Below are 20,104 nucleotides of genomic sequence, written 5' to 3'. Positions count from 1 at the left end.
TCTTCTAGGTTCACTATGAGTTGACACAGACTTGATGGCAGTGAGTACGGACCAAAGGGTAATGTTTACATTCCCGAGACTTGTAAAGTTTTTCAGAAGCAGGCTGATACTACTCAGATTGCATGTCCATGGTCCCATATTTTTTTTTCTTTTTACTGCCTATACCAAATAAAATCCCTTTTCTTCACTACTATAATTTCATGGCTCTTAATTGCATGTACTTTGGACATTTATCAGGAGAGACTGGACCCTGGAAAAAGACATTCTACTCAGGAAAGTACAAGGTCGGTGAAAAAGGGGAAGGCCAGACCCTCATTGGGATGAATTGTCACAGCAGCTCAAAGTGAGCTCAAACTGGTTGAGCGTGGTTTGGAACCTGGCACTGTTGCTTGCTGTTGTACACACAGGATGGAATCACCCTGGACAACACCGAAGAGCAACAAAATAACTTACACCTAAGAACAACAACATACCTTTGTGGGGGTGGGGGGCCCCACAGACCATAAAAAGTCTCGCAGCTGCCTCCACCATCTCCACTCCCATTTCCCACATCATTAGTTTCTTAAAACTCAGTCTGATCAACCTTCCCCGTTTCACATGTTAGCTTCTGAAGAACTTCTCAGAGTATAAGGGCCAAAACTCTAGAATGAATTCAAGTTCCTTTCACGACCAACTTAACCGACCCCTCCCCAATTATGCTTCACTTCCAACTACTTCCTCTTAACAATAAATGCTGGGACCACATTTAAACTTGTACTTTTGGGAATATATTCTCATCATATCTTCAACTGTACAAGCAATGGCACCTCTAAGACCCAGTTTAAATCTCAGTGAAGCTCTCCCTAACACTAACAAACTCGAATCTCTGAGCTCTAGAACAATTGGGAATTAAACAGACCCCTAAGATGGGTACTTCCTAACCACCTTTCTTCATGATGAACGCTTCCCTGAAGTGCAAGCCTGACTTCTGAATCCCAAAGGGGCTTCCCTCGCCGTTGATACCTAAAATTCGTACAATTCAAAAAAGCCGGGAAACTCAAATTTTCCTCCTGCCTGCCCCAGTGGATTTAAACAACAAACGACTGCACGAATGGGACTTGAGCACAAGGAGAGCTTGGAAGGAAAAGAAAAAGCAGACTTACTGGCGTACTCCTTGGGGAATGGGAATCTAGTGCCCCGAAAGTCTGCACACGCCGAACTCCGGCCAGGGAAGAAAAATAACCCCGTGCGGTGCTGACGGCCCTGGGAATGCTCAAGCTAAAGCAAATCTGCAAATGGTGAAAAACAGCGTCCGGGCCACAGTGTGGACCGAGGGTCTGAAGTGAAGTCCCGAAGTCCAAACCAGTCGGACTGGAGAAAGAGCTCGACCGAGGCTCTTGTTTAATAAACAGTTAGGTACAAACCACGCTGCTGCCCAGCCCTTAGGAACCAGTCACAGACCAAACCCCAAAGCGGAACAAAATGCAGCGCCAGGGGCAGGCAAAATACCGAACCACACCTCCTAGCAGCCAGGTAGACGACGGATCCGCCCACAGGGTCGCTCCGCCCAGGCAAGAGTGACTTAAATCGTCCCCAAACGGGCCGCCCAGGCGCCCACTGGGCTAGCTGGAGCTGGCGAGGGACCCTATCCAGGGAAACTTCAAAGCACCCCCAAATTCCTTACCTTAAGAGCGTAGCCCGCGGTGGCAACTTCGGAGGCCCAAGCCGCGAGTGGACAACCCCGCCCCCAGCCCGATGCCCTCTGGGAAATGTAGTTTGCTCTCTACTCCAGCTACCCCGCCGAACGCCTCCGTCGGCTTGGGTTTGCATTTACTTCCTCCTAGCGGAGGTCCGGCCCCGCCCCCAAGAGGCCCAGTGAATTCTGGGTATTGTAGTTTCGGTTAGATTCCGTGGTTGATGGGTGGAGCGGAGGCTCGTCGTGGACACGGAACTTTCTTACCTCATTGGACGCCATCCCGGATACGCTTCTGCGTAGTCTGTAGTGGCGTCGTAACGCCTCGAGGAAAGGGAATCGACGGGGCTGTGAATTGCTGCCTCTGGCCTTTATTTTTCTGCTGGCAAGATTTAGTCCTGTTTCCTCGTTTTGTCTTTTTGTCTTTTTGTTTGTTTGTGTGTTTGTTGTCGGTTGCACGCATTCAAACCCTCGTCCCCGCCCCCATTTGTTTTCCCCACTCCCCTGGGCATTCACGCCAGTTGACGCGCCTCGCCGGGAGCCCCCTCCTGGTCCCGGGCGGGCCGAGCACGGAGGCGGTAACTATGGAGAATATGGCGGAGGAGGAGCTGCTGCCCCTGGAGAAGGAGGAGGCAGAGGTGGCCCAGCTCCCGGGTCCGACCCCGGCCGCGGACTCGGCCCCGGCCCCGGGCCCAGCGCCAGCCCCGATGCCAGCCTCGGCTCCGACCCCGGCCTCGGCTCCAGCCGCAGCCCCCGCCCTGGCCCAGGCTCCGGCCCTGTCCCCGTCCCTAGCCTCGGCCCCCGAGGAGGCTCACGGCAGTAAGTGCAGCAGACCCACATCCTCCTGCCGCCCGAAACGCCAGCAAGTGCGCCTTGCTGGGGAGAAGGGAGGCCGGTCCCCCCGGGGCGGGGGCGGGGGCTGGGTGTCGGGGCAAGCGTGGGTCCGAGGCGGGAGGAGGCATTTCCATCAGCCTCGGGGAGAGCGTCGTAGGGACGTGGGGAAGACACGGGGCTGGCGGGTGCAAGGAAATTAAGAGGTCGAAGGCGTCTTGGCCATGAGGGCATTGCCTCCATACAAAATAGGAATTTACACGTAATTTGATACGAAGCCCTTTAAAAAGGTGACCTAATCCAGAGGTGTCCATTGCCTGTCAAACTTGTGACGCTACATAGACATGGTTGTTTGCCCCATTCATAAAGATTGCTTCCAAAAAGAATTTGAAGCTGGGGAATAGTTTTTAAAAGAGTAGACTACAGGGATTGTGATAAGAACTGTATGTATGAGTCTCCAATACAATGATTTTTTAAAAAGAGTAGACTAAATCATGGATTATATCTTGCCCCGCACAAAAATATCGCTTACATTGTGTTGAAGGCTGCTGTTACATGCAGAGCTGAGATTGTGCTTCTGAAAGTGTTTGCATGCATTTTTCTGTGATTTATTGGACCTGTACGTATCTTAAAAACGGATGCTTTTGAAAACCTGCTTTGAAGGATCTTCTGAACACTTGTAACCGTAAGGTCCAAAAAAGGACTAACCACAGGGCTTTTTGGTTTGTTTTCGTTTTTTAATTTCATAGTCCATCAATTGACCTTTGTGCTCTCTTAAAAGCTCTCGGATTCATTGTCCTCTCTACTTCCCAGCCATTTGTAAGTTCAGTGTTGACAAAACAGACAGGGTCGCTTACAATTATTTAGCAGTTTTAAATCAAAATATAAATTGTTATAAAAGTAAGTCAAATTGGACTTCTCCTTCTCATCTAACATCAGGATTGGCATATGATAAAGCTGGTGGCTTCTTTATCCTGGACCACAGTAGGGTAGAGGTGGAGGAACACATCCTCCAGAGCAAATTAAGTGGCCACTGCACCTCAGTTTCAGAAGTCAGTTCAATAACTTTAGGGAAATGCATGCCTCCTCCTCCACCCCAATCCCTGTCATTAAGAATATGCTAAGCATATTTTGGAAAGGTTTATTCATATATTGTAAATGTGTAATTTGTAGAATGTGTAAATGAAAAATCTGAAGAGGTATTAGAATATGTAGTGATTGAGAACTCTGATATGCAATGGAACAAAATTATATATATATTAATCACCATTTTAAATTATGTTTAGATGGTCTAATTAGCCCTTTGAAATCAGTCATAACTATGCAAGATGAAGATGGCATATCTGAAATAGAATTGAGGATTAAGGGAAAAGTAACAGAAGAAACTATAAAAGAACCTAGCATCTTGGACTCGTCTGATTTAGCAGGAGGTTTGCCTATTAAATTGTGGGTTATTAGTGTGTTACGAAAACGGGTTCTGTGATTGAAGGACAGACCGTCTGTGTGCCATCTTGAGCCAGAAGTGATTTTTAATGTTTTAGATCTTTTGAGATTTTGTTTGTTTTTCAATAGTGGATGGTAAGATTTTCCTTCTATTTACCAGCTTTTCTCTTGGTGCTATTTGATAGAATTATTTTAATCAGTACATCTTTATGTAGTGATGTACCGTGTCTCTCGTTTCCCCGCCCCAGATTTTTGAACAGAGGATGCCAAGTAGGTGTTGTGGTTACAAATTAAATTTGGTTGGTTTGTGTATACCTGAATTCATTGCCTGGATCTGTCTGACCTTGCAATAAGAAGTTTTTTAATGATGAGGGCAAAAACTTTGCCCTTCAGAAATTGTATCTCAGTATAGTCATTTGAAAAAGAGCCCGGTTTCTCGGTGGTTACATGTTGGGCTGCTAGCTGCAAGGGCAGAAGTTCAAAACCACCAGCCGGTGCACAGGGAAAAGATGGGGCTTTCTACTCATAAAAAGTGACAGTCTCTTCCTATAAGCATGCACCTCTATTCAGGGTTCTCAAAAACAAAGAAAAGGCAAGTTTAAATCCCATTCTGTTAATACAATCAAACTTCCTGAAGAAATACTCATCCTGATTTTCTGTACGTTTCCTTCCAGTCACTGTCGTACTCCCATCCAGCTCACTGTTTCCTTAGGGGCTTCCAGGGACCTATTAATAGGCTGTAGTGTTTTCTCGACCACTTGTTTATCTTGAGCAAGTACTCTTTCCCTTCTGCATTATCTGAGTTTACCTTCTGGGTTCTTCCTCTACATTCCATATAATGCTCACATCCTTCCATCTTGCACTTCCAGATTAGATCTATTTCTTCTCAAGTGGGTTCAGCAGCGTGATCATGCGTCCCCCTCCTCTTAAAGAATCAGTTGTGTTTAGGCAAGAATGGGTCTTTTTCCTTTTTTAAATTGGGCTTTCTTACCCAACTTAAAAAAAAACCCACTTTAGGAACATGTATTCATGTCTGTTTCTCCATTAAGAATTCCTCCTGAACTCCAAAACCAAAATTTTCAGCAACCTACTAGTCATAGTAGTTGTTAGGTGCTGAATCATCTCCAACTTAATAGTGATCTTGAATGTAATAGAACAAAACACGGCCTGGTCCTCTGCCAGCCTCCAAATCATTGGTGTGTGAGAGTCCATTATTGCAGCTACTATGTCCATCTAGCCTGAGGATCATCTGGGTGTGGTTTTTTTGTTTGTTGTTGTTTTGGTTTTTTGCTGATCCTCTACCAACATGATGCCTCTCCACTGATTGGTGTCTTCTGATAGTGTGCCCAGAGTAAGCAAGATAAGCCTCTCCATCATTCTCTCGAAGACATTTTCTGGCTATACTAACTTTTAGTTAGACTAGTTCGTTCTGCTGGCAGACCAGATTTGGTGCGTCTCTTCTTCGGTCTTTTTCATTGTCCAACTTCTGCATGTATTGAGACCATTAAAAATACCAAACCATGCTATTTTCAAAATAGTCCTAACCCTCAAAAAGTGACATCTTTGCTTTTTGACACTTTAGAGAAGTCACTTACTGAGCATTACTACATACACATTCTCCATCAAACACACTGATGAAACTACATTCACTTTCTCTTCTTTCCACCATGTGTTTCCTTCATTAGTTCCGTCACTCAATATACATTCAAAAGTTTAGATGTTTTACTTTACTCTTCACACTTCTCAAACCCCAAATCCTGTTGCTTTTTTCTTTACCGTGTATTCTGTACTTTGCCATGAGTAAGTTTTTAATCTCTATAATTGATTTTCCCACCATCCTCGTATCAGTTAACCATGTTATAGTAACTTGTGTGTTTCTATGTAGCTGGAAGCTATACCATGGATGTTTCAAATACCAGCACAGTCATAGTGGATGAGTTTCAGTCAGATGAAGACAGACTTGGAAGAAAGGACTAGTGGTCTACTTAGGAAAAACCAGCCAGTGATCCTGTGGATCAGAATCTACTAGAATCATGCATCCAGACATATCAAAGGTTATAAAGATAACACAGGACCTAACTATGTTTTATTCTGTGGTGGTTGCCATGAATCAGAGCCAACTTAATAGCAATTAGCAATAATAATTCCTGCTGAAAGAAATACTCTCCTGGAATGCATTTAAATTAAAATATCCACTTCTTAAGAAACCTGCAAAGATTTACTGCCTCAAGAATAAAGTCCAAGCAAACTTGATGTATGCTTTCAATGGTAGAAACTACATTCTTGGCAGAATATTTTTTTCACCTACTCTTTGCTCCAAGCAGACTATACTTAAGCCAGTATGGGGAAGAGGGGTAGTTAGCCCTGCTTTCATACCTCCTTTGTTCATGAGAGTACTTCAGTTTATCAAACCTGGCCACTAAATCTCTGCTTACCGAATCTATTTGTATCCTAACTCTCAATCATGTACCACTTCTCCAGTAAAAACATTCTCAGACAGACTTGTTGGAATTAATTAATTCTGAATTAAATAATCCCTGCATTATGTTACCTTTACCTCTAGTATTCATTTCAACTTGCTTATTGCGTTCAAATCATTTCAACTTTCAGCCACATTGTTTTGTAGTTAAAAGTTAATGTATTCATTTCTCCCACCTGATTGAGAGTTTTTTGATGACAAAAACACATGGCTTTTTGTTTCTTATTTCCGTATTCTGTAGCGAGGAGAAGCAATTCTTGTGGAATTACATAACAATTTTAAATAACAATGGAGCTTTTGCTCAGACTTCCTACATTCTGAAACACTATTTTTTAAACGGAGATGAAGCAGCTTCTCATCTGAGTACTAAGATAATATGCTGTGAGGAACAGAAGTATAAACTTCTGCGTGATATAATCTAATAAAAATGATGGTGGCAGACAAATTGTAAAAGCACAGTTTTCTGACTCTTAAAATTGTCTTTTCTTCCAGAGAGACACATCTCAATTCAAAGAGAACTTGCTGATCTGGAGAAGTTAGCTTTTATAACTGAAGGGGATTTTGATTCTGCAAGTTCATTGAATGCAGATAACCTTGATACAGGTATTCTGTGTTTGTTTTTATGTGGTAATAGTTTGTCATTTTTCAACTCATGAAAACATGTTCCCAAGAACAGGTATTGTTTATTTCCAGTGAACTAGAACAGAAAATTTGAAAATTATTTAGAAAGTTGATAGCCTTTTCTTTTCAATGGTGCTTTGAAAATACGAGGAGTTCTTCCCCTCCCCAAAAAAAATGGAAGTTGTTTTTTTTTATCCTCCAAAGGTATGTATTTAAATATTTTTTTTACAAAACCTTATTACCCTTAAAGTACTCTCCATTACACTTAATACATTTGTCAAATTTGCGATTCCATTCTTGGAAACATTTTCAAACTCATCTGTTTGGATGACTGACAGCACCTCCCTCGTTTTTTTCCTTCACCTCTCCTATGTCATCAAATTGCTGTCCTTTCATGTCCCTCTTCATTCACAGAAACAAAAAGCAGTCACTGGGAGTGATCTCAGGTGAGTAAGGTACATGGGGCAAGAGAGGCATGCTGGTTTTTGCCATAACTGGCACACTGAGATGGCTGTGTGAGCAGGTGCACTGTTGAGGTGGTAAAACCAGTCCTCCGTCTACCACAAATCAGGCATTTTTTGTTGCACATTATTACACATTCTTTTCAGAACCTCCAAATAGAAAGCTTGATTAAAAATCTGGACAGGTGGAATGAACTCCTCCAAATGTACTATGAGTCAACATTTTTGTCCATTTGGGAAGTTGATGGATATCCAGAATGAGGTTTGCCATCAATGGACATTTCACCTTTTTTGAAAGGAAAAAACACTTGAGTTTTTCCCATATCGCTGTCCTTGTGAACTGTGTTCCACCTCACAACAGTTTCTGCAGCATTTTTCCCAAGCAATGAATTAGATTTGTAGTAGAAAACAAATGATTTCTTTAAAAAAACATTTTATTGAGAGTTATTACAGACATTCCATAGTTGAATCCCATCAAGCAGTATGTACAATTCCTACCACAATCAGTTTCCAAACATTCTCTTCCTCCTTGAACTCCTTGACATCAGCCCTTTTACTTCACCCCCATCCCCCCTCTGGACCCTCCAGAAATCCTTACTCCTTGCTGTCCCTATAGGTTTTTCAATCCCAGGTTTCATATACTGACAAAGAGACAAACATGAAAGTTCAAAAGGGTCACCCCAATAACAAAGCACAAAAGATAAACAATATTAACAAACAAGCACAGAAACGGTTGAAAACCAGATCAGGCCTAACGTGCATCAGAGTGGGGAATCAGCTGACAAGGTTTCAATCGTTTAAGTCAGATTTCTCATCTTGATCTTGTAGAGTCGTCTCCACTGCACTGTTTGCTCATCAGTCCCTTGCCATCTATTATGGTTAGAGGGCGGTCACTGGAGGCTGCTTCCAGTGTAGGCCCCACAAAAGGAGTTCGGCCTCCAACGACCTTCCATAGCCTTCTACACACCAAATTCTCCGTTTAGGCTCTGATACTGTTCCCTCCCTCAGCTTCAGACTCTGTGATTTACAATACGTAAGTCACTCATGCTGGTGTGCTTCTTCTATATGGACGTAGTGGACACATCACTTAGCTGTCTGCATGTTGAGAAACAAGCCTTCAAGACCCCAGACACTATTTTAGCTGGTGGCTGAACACCATCTCGTTTCTTCATCACACTTTTTATAGCACCAATATTTTCTATGTTCCCTTATGGGTGAGTATCAAGCAAGGTCGTGATATGAGAACTAATTACATTGAAGCTAGGATTTTGTGTGGGCCCAAAATCCATTCTTGGATCTTTGGTTATTGTGGGGGACCAGCCTCCACCACCGAATGGGTCCTAGGGGGCGGTTGTATCGAACGGTAAATTTATTGACGAAAATCAGACAAGGTATGCAAGGACTCACCTCTGCCTTGGAAAGTGGAACCAGAGAGTGGGAGAATGTATTGTCGCTCAAGCTGACATAATCTCGGGCATGCAAGCCACATCCTACACACACTGTAACAGGAAGGGGATGTGCCAGGGGCACCATGATCGGAAGACGCATCTGTAAACAAAGTGGGCAGGTTCTAGAGTTAAGATGGCGACTTAACCTCAGTCATCTCTGAGCTGACTTGACGATTCTCATCAGAAGCAATGGGCCATACTTAGGGTGGGCTGCTCTGATTGCTCTTGGTAGCAGATGGCCTTCCAGCAGATAGCTTGCAAATGTACAGTAGCCACCATGTGCTTGCAAGCAGCACCTGAAAATTGGCGTTATTACGGGGAACATCAACTTTAGTTAAGAGAATGTCACTGGACTGTATCTCCAACTCTCAAGTGTGAAGGCCACCCTCCACCAGAATCTGCCGCCCAGACTCCTGGAAGATGAGCGGAGTATTTGTCTACATACACACTCTTCCCGGTTCTCAGTTTCCTACAGTTTATTTATCTGCCTTTGCTCCCTTTCAGAATTATTGTTGTTTAAAGTTATTAGTTTTTTTCTGTGAAATGCCCTATATGAATATCTTCCTATAAAGTTTTCATTTTTATAGCAAAGTGACCACAAATCACCATTGTTTGGCCACATACCATTTCTTTGAACTATACTTTTCTCTCTATTTTTTCTACTACTGCATATACTCGAATATAAGCTGACCCGAATATAACCCGAGGTACCTAATTATTACCTGGGAAACCAGAAAAACTGATTGACTTGAGTATAAGCCCAGGGTAGGAAATTCAGGATGTGAATTAACACAGACCAGAAGGGAGAGACGGAGCGCAGCCACAGACACATCCTTACCAGTTCAGCTGCTGGCGTAAGTGAATCACTACGAGTGCTTCTGCGAATTGGAGCCGTCCACATCATATGACGGCTCTGATTGGTTAGATTTGAGTAAACATTCAAAGCCCTGCAGTGTCAGCAGGACTTTGAATGAACAGCAGAGGAATGGCAATCACCCGTGAGATGTTACACCTCACTGGGGTACCACTGATCCCGTGTATAAGCCAAACCCCAGTTTTTCAGCACATTTTTTGTGCTGAAAAACTCAGCTTATACACAAGTATATACGGTAGGTCTTTTTCATTCAATAATAGGGTATTTAAATAGATGTTAAAGCTAATGGAATTGCTCCACAAACTTTTTGAAGCTCCTTTGCAAATATTTCTCTGCTACTCTATCTCTAGAGTGATTTTCAGAATGAAAATAAGTATAGTAAGTCTATGAACAGTAATTAAAGTATTCATTCATTCAGGTATTATTTTCAAACATCTTAGCCTCAACTTCCTCTTCTCCAATTCTTTTTACTCATGTATCCTACCCCAACAAGTTTTAAAATAAAGGAGACCTTAAACCATTGATGCTGCTAATTTTTAACCATCCGCATGGTCCCTCATGTACTTCCTTTCTATCCATCTTCTATTGTATGATGCCTTACAATAATCAGTTTGGAAATCCTCTGGCTTCCTTGTGCCTCAACCTTTCCAACATACATGGGAGGCAAATGCCCCACCGAATTAAAAATCATGCTTCTTTCTACTGCATATTTGCTCTGGAGCAATAGAAGTTGAACAAGAAAAATATACTATATGCTGATTGTAGATCTCAAATGGGTATTCATCACTACCTGTCAAGTCTATATTTCTCTTTTATCCACTCTTTGGGACAATTACTTTATACCTTCTACTCCTGCTCATACTCCCCAGCCACTCCGCAGGAGACAAATGAGGCTTTCTACTCCTGAAATGAGTCACAGTCATGGAAATCCACAGGGGCAGGTCTATCCTGTCCTCTAGGGTTGCTTTGAGTTGGAATCAACCTAATGGCAGTGTGACATTTTTTATTTTGTTTAGTTAGGCATTGCATGAAAGAGCCCCGGTGCTTCTGTGGGAAAAACACTGGGCTGCTAACCACAGGGTGCACAGTCAAACCTACGAGCTGCTACTCTGTAGGAGAAAGAAGGGACTGTGCTGCTATAAAGATTCACAAGCTCAGCCACCCTATGTAGAGAGGGTCCTTCAGAGTCAGAGTCAAATAGGTGGCAATGGTTATTTCAGAGATACAGACTTCTCCCTGAAGTTACACTAAACCTTGAAGGAGGATGGGCCACTAGTTAGATCCTACAGGTGAATCCAGGCAGGAATAGCTAGTGTATAGTCTGGGCTTCATTGGTTCTTTGTCTTTTTCAGGAAACAAACAGACCTGTCCTTTGTGCCCTAAGGAAAAATTAAGAGCTTGTAATAGTCATAAACTTCGTCGTCATCTTCAGAATTTACACTGGAAAGTCTCAGTTGAATATGAAGGTTGGTATTTTTTGTGATTGCTAAAACGTGATTTAAATCTAACATTTTGTTTGGGTTTGGGATTTTTTTTAGCATAATCAAATACTTTCAGTTTAAAATTAGGAAGGATCTATTAACCCCTCTTTTTTTGTGTGTTTAATTTTTAAAAGCCTGATTCTCAAGGCAATAGATAAATGTATAGTTAGTGCAGCCAGCATGTACAAGGGGGCTTCAAAAAGCTCATGGGAAAATTTCATTATATTTTATTTCCATTTTGCTATGCGCATTTCGGAGCCCATCATAGTAAGCATCTGCTCTGTACTGGGTATTCTGCTCATTCTTCAAGTTGTCCAAGTTTATTGTAATAGATTAATAAATTATACTTACCTTTTCCAGAACTATTGCCATATTAAACATTTTTGAAGGTACTGTGTATTAAATCTAGTAAAATGAGAACAAAATGATAAATATGAATATTGGAAACAGGATAAAATCTTTTTTCATATGATGCCTATAAGAAAACTACTAGACATAAGTATAATGAAAGCAAGATGAGAAGAATAGTCTACATTAATTCATAAAAATAGAGATATTGACGTGTGTGTGTTAAGTATTAACGTAGCTGACGAACATTTGGGCCTCTTTTCAAGTATACTTCCTCAATACAAAAAACACTTTGTTCTAATAATCCAGCATTCTATGCTGGTCACCTTCCCTGATATGATTTGCTGAAGGCAAAGTGGGTGCATAAGCAAAAATGTTGAAGAGGGCAGATGGTGCCAGCTATCAAAAGATGTAGCGTCTGGGGTCTTAAAGGCTTGAAGGTAAACAAGCGACTATCTAGCTCAGAAGCAACAAAACCCACATGGAAGCACACCAGCCTGTGCGATCACGAGGTGTCCATGTGATCAGGTCAGTGCAGAGACCCAAAACCCTTCTGTAGACAATGGGACATCCCGTCACCGAAGAGTCACAAGGAAGGGATGAGTCAACCAGGGTGCAGTGTGCCACTGATGAAACACAATCTTCCTCTGGTTCTTGCTCCAAGTCCTGCTTTGCACTGCAGGCTAGACCGGAGCATGTACACAGGTACAGAAGAGAGAAGAGCTCCTGACACATGGAATTCAGGAACAGGAGTGGAGTGGGAGTGGCGGTTCCAGGAGGGTATGAGAAGGTGGGGAGAGCAGTGTGAGAGGGAGGGGGGACCTACTGCAATGATCAGCACATAACCACACCCCTCCCCACAAGGGGCTCGAACAACAGAAACCATGGGGGAAGGGAGACTGGTTGGCGTAAGATATGGAAATAATGTTAATTTATAATTTATCAAGGGGTCACGGGGCATAGGGAGGAGAAGAAAGGGGGGCTGATATCAAGAGCTCTAATAAAAAGTGAATGTTTAGAAAATAATGATGGCAACATTTGTACAAATATGCTTGATATAATTGATGTATGGGATTGTTAGGAGATGTAAGAGCACCCAATAAAATGATCTTTTAATTAAAAAAAGATGAATAGTCATAATCATAGCCTTCATGGTTGAAATATGTATTTAGAAAAAATACACCATTTACATTAATGTCACAATAATACAATTTGGGGGGGAAACTTAAGATCCATATAAAGAAAAAACAAAGTTAAAGGACAAAAAAATTCCTAAATCTTACCAAGTTCAAAACGACCTAAATAAAAACAGATTTGTAAAAATGTTAGTTGCCCTGAATTGAATATATATGGAGTTCAAAGTAAAATCTCATGTTGAAAAATAGTTTGGAGCTGCATGAAACTTCTAACCACACCTATCTACTCAAAACTAATTATATTGTATCCTATCTAGTACAGAGCCCTAACGCCATAGTGGCGACTTATTGGGCTGCAGTTTGAAACCACCAGCTGCTCCAAGGGAGTCAGAGGAGACTTTCTGCCCCTGTAGAGGTGCATTCTCGGCCCACAGAGGCGCCTCTGCCCTGTCCTCAAGAGTCTCTGTGAGTTGGCTTTGATTTTATGGCTGGAGAGAGTTCTGCTCTGCCTAGTTTCTCCTTCCTGAACAGCCAAAAACAAGATGTAAAAAGGAACTAAGCCAGAAAATCAAGTATGTCATTTCATATTAATAAAAATGGACTTGATGACATAGGATTAAACCAGTAAATTTACAAGATCCAATAAGGAACTGAAATAAATGCCTGTGTGTACAGGAATTTATCATAAGACAAAGGTTGCATCTCATTTTGGTGGGAAAAATACTAATTCTGTTATAAATTGTTATCCATCTTGAAAAAAATAACCCTATTCTCACCCTATATTTAAAGCAAGTTCCTTATAAATTATAAAATTACATTTTGGGTAGTTTCTATCCTAAGATGGGGAATTTACAACCGAGACAGGAAACCCAAAACTATAAGAAAATCGAGACTCTTAGACATTCAGAAAATTAACAACCTTTGAATGACCCGAGAAACCACACATTTGAAAAATGTTAGGAAAACAAATAGGCAGTGAATGAGGGTAGATGCCAGATAAATGGTTACTGTCATCGACAAAGAGCTTTGCAAACTGATTAAAAAGGAAAGGTTGCCCAATAAAGCAGTGGGCAAAGGATATAAATGGCAGTCATAAGGAATGCATTATCAAATGGCCAGTCAATGTTTTAAAATTTATTTTTACAGTTTTATTGACATATAATTCATGTACCATAAATGTAATGGTTTAAATATCTTTTTTAAAGTTGTGCAATCTAAACATTTTCAAAGATGCCAATCTTTAGTAAGGAGCGTCTACTTCTGAACTACCAAATTGGCAAAAGGTAAAAAGAGGTTTTGTAATATTTTGATGAGCAAAAAACGAACCCAAAACCATTAACTGTCAACCTTAAATATATGGATACTTATGTTTATACTTATGCTTGATTTATAGCATAAACCAAACCAAAACCTACCGCCATTGAATCAGCTCCAGCTCATGGCAACCCTACACCAAGTTCCCAAGACCGTAAACCTCTTTAGGAACAGATAGCTGCACCTTGCTCCCACAGGTTAGTTGGTTTGTTTGACCCGCTAACTTTGTGGTTAGCAGCCTCATGCATACCCAACAGCACCACCAGGGCTCCATTAGGGAAAGGGGGTTGAGACTAACTCAGATGCTACATTGTTATTTATGTTTTAAGTGTGTGTGTGTGTGTGTGTGTGTGTAAATGATTATTTTTTAAATAAGCATAGGTCCTTACTAGATGTTTTTGAAAAAAACCGAACTCACTGCCTGTATCAGTACCAGCAAAAATTTATGGAATTTAAGAATGATGTACAAGCTCATCATTCTCCTTCCGAGCAGCTGGTAGAGTTGAACCACTGGCTTAAAAGTTAGCAGGCCAGTACTTAATCCACAGTCCCACTCCACTAGGGCATATTCCCTCATAGATTCTATATGTATGGCACTGAGCTCAGTCTGATCTGTGATAGCCCCGTTCCGCATCATCCTGATAATTGCCAGTCTGAGTCCACCATGGCAGCTGTTGTGCCAACCCTTCTCACTGAAAGTCTTCTCTGCCCTGTTCACCCTTTATTTCCTCACACGTGATGTTCTGTTGACCTCTCCTGATGATGTGTTCCAAGAAATGTGGTCAAGCGATGTTATTTTATAACCTGAGAAACTTTCGTGGGCTAATTTTTGAAAGCAAATGGCTATGTGATATCTTTTCTAGGTGGAATCTTTTAGTCTAGCTCTGCTACTGTGTCCATACTTGAAATACTGGTGTCATCACTTCTAACAATGTAGTAACACAAGCCACCACAGTACAACAAACCGACAAACGGCTGATAAGAGATCCTTAACAATTGGCAGTTAGAAATTGGGTCTGAATTTCCAGTGTAAGTTTGTAAATAGAGACATATTTGGGGATTCTTTCTTTGGGGGAATAGGATGGCAAGGAGTTAAAAATACCCAGAAATTGAGACTAGCACATAGCACACCAAGCCTAAGGAATCTATAGGGGCGCTTCCAAAAGTTTGTGTAAAAAATAGAACGAGAAGATAGGGGCTTTTTCCAAAAAAATTTTAAGCTCCCTTATATACATTTTTCAAGATAAGTAATAAATGGAGAAAATATAAGAGTCAAGGATTTCAGTTTACTTAGCTCCACAATCAACTTCTATGGAAGTAGCAAACAAGATATCAAACAACATATTGCATTGGGCAAATCTGCAAACAAAAACCCTACGATGTCACTTGGAGTACTAAGTTATGCTGATCTAAGCCATATTATTTTCAGTTGTTTCACGTGCATGGAAAAGAAAGACCATAAAAGAATTGATGCATTTTAATAATGCTGTTGGCAAAGAATAAAGTACCAATGACTGCCAGCAGAACAAAGAAATCTGTCTTAAAAGAAGTAGTACAGCCAAGAATGCTCCTTAGAACGTCTGATGGGGATACTTGCATGCGCTTTGCACTTGTTATCAGCCGAGAGCAGTCTCTGCAGAAGCTCGTTTTTGGAAAAGGAGAGCACTGGTGAGAAAGAAGTGCCTCAACAAGATAGATCAATACAATGGCTGAGCCTGTGGACTTAGGCCTGGCACTAAAGATGCTGCTGGTACAGGACTGGGCAGTATTTAGTGTGTTGTTGAGAGGATTACTGTAATTGAAACTGATTCAGTGGCACCTTACAGCAACAAAACATGGAAGAGGATATGTAAAAAAAACATTAACAAGGGTGGTAAGACAATGAAGAAACAACAAAAGAAGGCATATTGTGAAAACTGTACCATAAAGCAAAGAAAAAGAAGCTGAAGACAAGGTCATGTTGGCAGAAACATGATAAAACCAAGAATACTGGCAGAATCAGAATTTGAATTATTATGTATTTTCTTGTTTTATACTTGTAGTAAAAAAATTTTCTAGTTATATAACGTGTAAGTATCTTAAATAATCAAGTAAATAAATGACATAAAATAAGAATAACCAATTAAGTAAAATTTGCTAATAAATTTTGTAGGGCTTAGATTAGTAGTATGGAATAAGTAAATAGTGAACAATGATAAAACACAACTATTCTTTATTCTAGGTTACAGGATGTGCATCTGTCATTTACCTTGTCGACCAGTAAAACCAAACATTATTGGAGAACAGGTAATCAGAAATTAGATTGAGAACAAAATTCTTTTTAATTTAACCCTCTTTAAAGGAAGTATATATATATATATTTTTTTTTTTAACTTTTTAAAGATTGTCATTGCGGCCTACTTTAAGAATCTCATTTTATGCATCAATTTACAATCATCCTCATGTTTTTAGAGTTTTATTTTACAAAGAACAGAATCAGGAACTTCCCGAAACCTTTACAACATCTTTAGAAATACATATATTCATTTTTAAAAGATGTTTGATGTTTGGAGCAAATAACGCCTAAAATATTCTTATTGAGATTCTTCTAAATGTGTTAGTAAATGTGCTAGCTTAATGGTTCTCACCACTAAGGTTGCTTTGAGCTCTCCAGGGAAAATATATAAACTGCTCTGAAAAAATGAGTCCTGAGCTGCAGTTATGACAGAGCCTGGTTCATCGAACTACTCAAGAGCTTTTGAATTGATGGCTGCTGTCCAAGAAGGAACTCAGTGATATATTCTTGGCAGTCTTTACCTGTTATACAGTCCTAAAAGAAGTAGAAACTCTAAAAGAAAAAGGCATCAAAACTGATACTGTTCTTTTGGGGAGTCATAGAAAGCCCCTGGAATAATAGTTTTGCTCCCAAATTATGAACAAGTTAGAATCTTTTATTGGCAGAATATTCTGTTTCATCTCCAACATTCTGTAGAATGCTAGATATATCACTCTAATTTTCAGAAGAATAGATAAAATTCATGTTACCCATCATTAAATATAGTTAATACAAACTTAGAATAATTTATATTTAAAACAAGTAATAAACGCTCAAAGTTTACCACTCTCTAATCATTTTCCCTCCATATACTATCAATATACGCTTATTAACAGTAATGTGCAGTATATATGTCCAAAAGCTGCATAATGGTGTATTTTTAAAAAGAAAGAAAATTATTCTAAAATTGATTGGGGTAATCATTGTATAATTCTTGATATGATTGAACTATTGAATTGTATGATATGTGGATTATGTGCTAATAAAACTAAAGAATTAAAAACCAGAAAGCACAACTCATTGTCTACCAGTCAACTAACTCTGACCCATAGTGATCCTATAAGATGGGGTGGAATGGTCCCTGTGAGTTTCTGCAAGTATAAATTTTGGCTGGCGTAGAAAACCACATTTTTTCCTGTAGAACAGCTGGAAAGATTGTTTGAACTGCTGACTTTGTGGATAATAACCCAGTGGGCTACATTACCAAGGCTGCTCTATAATGGTGTCATGCTCAGCCACTTTTCCTAAATTCTCATTTAGTGATATCACTTGTTTTGCTCACTTGAAATTATTCACAATGTAGCTTGAAATAAGCCACAGTAGAAGTATTTTATCATAGAAATCTATGAATGATACAAATCAGGGTTTTATTTTTTAGAGAGACAGCTGATAAACAATTTACCACAGGCTAGCATTACATCATTTTAAATTGCAGCTTATAAACAGTAGTGTAAAGTTATATGCAGATTAGAAAAAGTAGTAGGGGAAACTTTTGCCTATTTTAAAATAAGATGTAAAAGTCTTATGTAAGTATAATTGTAAAAGGAAAAATACCTTCTAACTCACATGGCCAAATTAACATATCCTAATATGCTTAAATTTGAAACTTAAGTAAAATTCCATTCATGTGTTAGTAACTCTTTAATGTAAATAACTCTGTTTGATAGATATCCAGTAAAATGGGCGCCCATTATCATTGTATCATTTGTTCAGCAACAATTACTCGAAGGACCGATATGTTAGGACATATTAGGCGCCATGTGAATAAAGGAGAGACAAAATCCAGGTATTTTGCTGGTAAGTTGAGCAATCTTAATAATAATGTTAATAATGAAATTCTGAAAAAATGGTTCTTTACCCACATTAGGCAGATAATCCTTTAACATATAATATATAATCATTAATATAAATTTAACCAAATCATTTCATTGGCTATTCTTTTATTTTAGGTTTGTTTTTCTTCTAGTGAAACATAAAAATTCTTACTTTATTTTTGTATAACATGATGATTCAAATGTTCTCAAAAATACATATATTTTTGAGTGATAAAAAAATTTTAAGTGGTAATATTAAGAATATTTAAGTGGTATATAGATAGATTGATGAAAGATGATAAATATATACTGATTTCCATAAAAAATAAAATATATTGCTTCCTAATGACACCTCCTACATTGTTAACTGTGTTATACTAGCTATTGAAAAACCCAGGAAAAGGAAGGTAGAAATAAATAAATACCATTTATTATGTCAAGTTATTACTAATAACTTGCTATTACTTTGGTAGCCTTTCACAAGAATTAAACATTGAATTCTTAATAGCCTAAGACCTTAATTATATGCAGTGAATTCACTTATCTATTATGCATCTAGATGGTACTATATACGATTCTTTTGAGAATTAAAAAAAACAATGAATAATTTTCTGTAGAACTTAATTTTCTCAGAGAACCTTGTATTAGATAGGTTGACCTTTTGAGATTTGTGATGTGCCTCTGTGGCGGGTTTAGAAAGATATACAACAGAACACTGAGAATGGTACCTAGCATGGTAATTAATGAAAAGTGGTTTTATCGTTATTGATCATTCTAATTATAGTATTACCAAGAAATCCAAAAGTTCAAAAATAAAGTGTCTCAATTATTTCTCCCTATGTATGTTTCATTTGTTATATATTTAAAATACAGTGGGGAGGGAGGGAAAAAAGAGGAGCCAATACCAAGGACTCAAATATCAAGTGAATGTTTAGAAAATACTGATGGCAACATGTAAAATATACTTTATGAATTGTTATAAGAGTTCTAAGAGCCCCCAATAAAGTAATCTTTAAAAGGTGACTAAAGTAATTTAATTAAGTACATCCATAAACCCATCAGTTTATTTGTTTGGGGCTTATATGCTAAGTTATTATATAATACACATTATATGTAGAATGTTCTTCCATGATCTCATTTGAATGCAATTTATTATTTTAAATTACATTCAGGAGATATTCTGAAGTTCAACATGTTCAGTAAATATACTGATTCTTAACCAGCCATGAAGAAACACAATTTCCTCACGTAGATTCTAAATCAGAACAACGCTATACAGAATTCCCAAGGCCACACATCTTCTACAGGAGCTAGGAGAGCCTCAACTTGTTGCTCGGTCAGAGACTACCAACACTGCGGTTAGCAGTCTAATGCTTAACTAACAGTGCCCTCAGGACGTTTCATAAGAAATAATTTTTCTAGTGACTGTTAAAATAAGGAACTCTGGAGGCATAATGAATTAAACACGTTGGACTGCTAACCCAAGAGCAGCAGTTCAAAACCACCAGCTGCTCCTTGGGAGAAAGAAGAGTCTTTATAGTGAAGCTTGCTAATCACAGAAACCCACAGTGGCAGCTCTGCTCCGTCTCATAAGGTCACTATAAATTGGAATCCACTCAGTGGCAGAGTTTATGGGACAATAAAATATATTTAGCAGTTAGCCTATACTAGTGCAATGTAGTGTTATATGACTTATAAAGATATGTTAGGATATTTTGCTATCTTAAGTTGATCATTAATATCATTGTGCATATGTATTAATGTGGTAGGCAGTTGAGTTAAAGTTAATAAATTTGTTCACAGGAAATCTGTTGGGGTTTTTTGTATGTGAGTGATTGTATTAACACAAAGTATTATAAAAGTAATTC

At 39.4% G+C, this 20,104-nt stretch overlaps 2 protein-coding genes across 3 annotated transcripts in view; one reads left to right on the top strand and one right to left on the bottom strand.

Moving 5' to 3' along the window:
- Nucleotides 1-1,771, bottom strand: part of SWT1 (SWT1 RNA endoribonuclease homolog) — a 112,852-nt gene extending 111,081 nt beyond the window's left edge. The window contains exon 1 of the mRNA XM_075528386.1: nucleotides 1,664-1,771. The gene's annotated coding sequence lies outside the window, so the exon portion shown is untranslated. The remainder of the gene's footprint in view (nucleotides 1-1,663) is intronic.
- Nucleotides 1,772-1,968: 197 nt separating this feature from the next.
- The window catches only part of TRMT1L (tRNA methyltransferase 1L), a 51,294-nt gene continuing 33,158 nt past the window's right edge, over nucleotides 1,969-20,104 (top strand). The window contains exons 1-5 of one of the 2 annotated variants that reach the window (XM_075528359.1): nucleotides 1,969-2,491; nucleotides 6,918-7,028; nucleotides 11,182-11,295; nucleotides 16,330-16,394; nucleotides 18,090-18,219. In XM_075528359.1, the coding sequence (XP_075384474.1) occupies nucleotides 2,257-2,491; nucleotides 6,918-7,028; nucleotides 11,182-11,295; nucleotides 16,330-16,394; nucleotides 18,090-18,219 (655 nt within the window). In that variant the 5' untranslated portion in view covers nucleotides 1,969-2,256. Of the gene's footprint in view, nucleotides 2,492-6,917; nucleotides 7,029-11,181; nucleotides 11,296-14,235; nucleotides 14,306-16,329; nucleotides 16,395-18,089; nucleotides 18,220-20,104 lie in introns of those variants that run through there. The other variant, XM_075528367.1, reaches the window with a different exon arrangement.

Source organism: Tenrec ecaudatus, chromosome 1 (genome assembly GCF_050624435.1).
Source record: "Tenrec ecaudatus isolate mTenEca1 chromosome 1, mTenEca1.hap1, whole genome shotgun sequence".
Classification (NCBI taxonomy): Eukaryota; Metazoa; Chordata; class Mammalia; order Afrosoricida; family Tenrecidae; genus Tenrec; species Tenrec ecaudatus.
The sequence above is the reverse complement of the archived record's forward strand: the minus strand, read 5'-3'. Positions and strand labels throughout refer to the sequence as shown.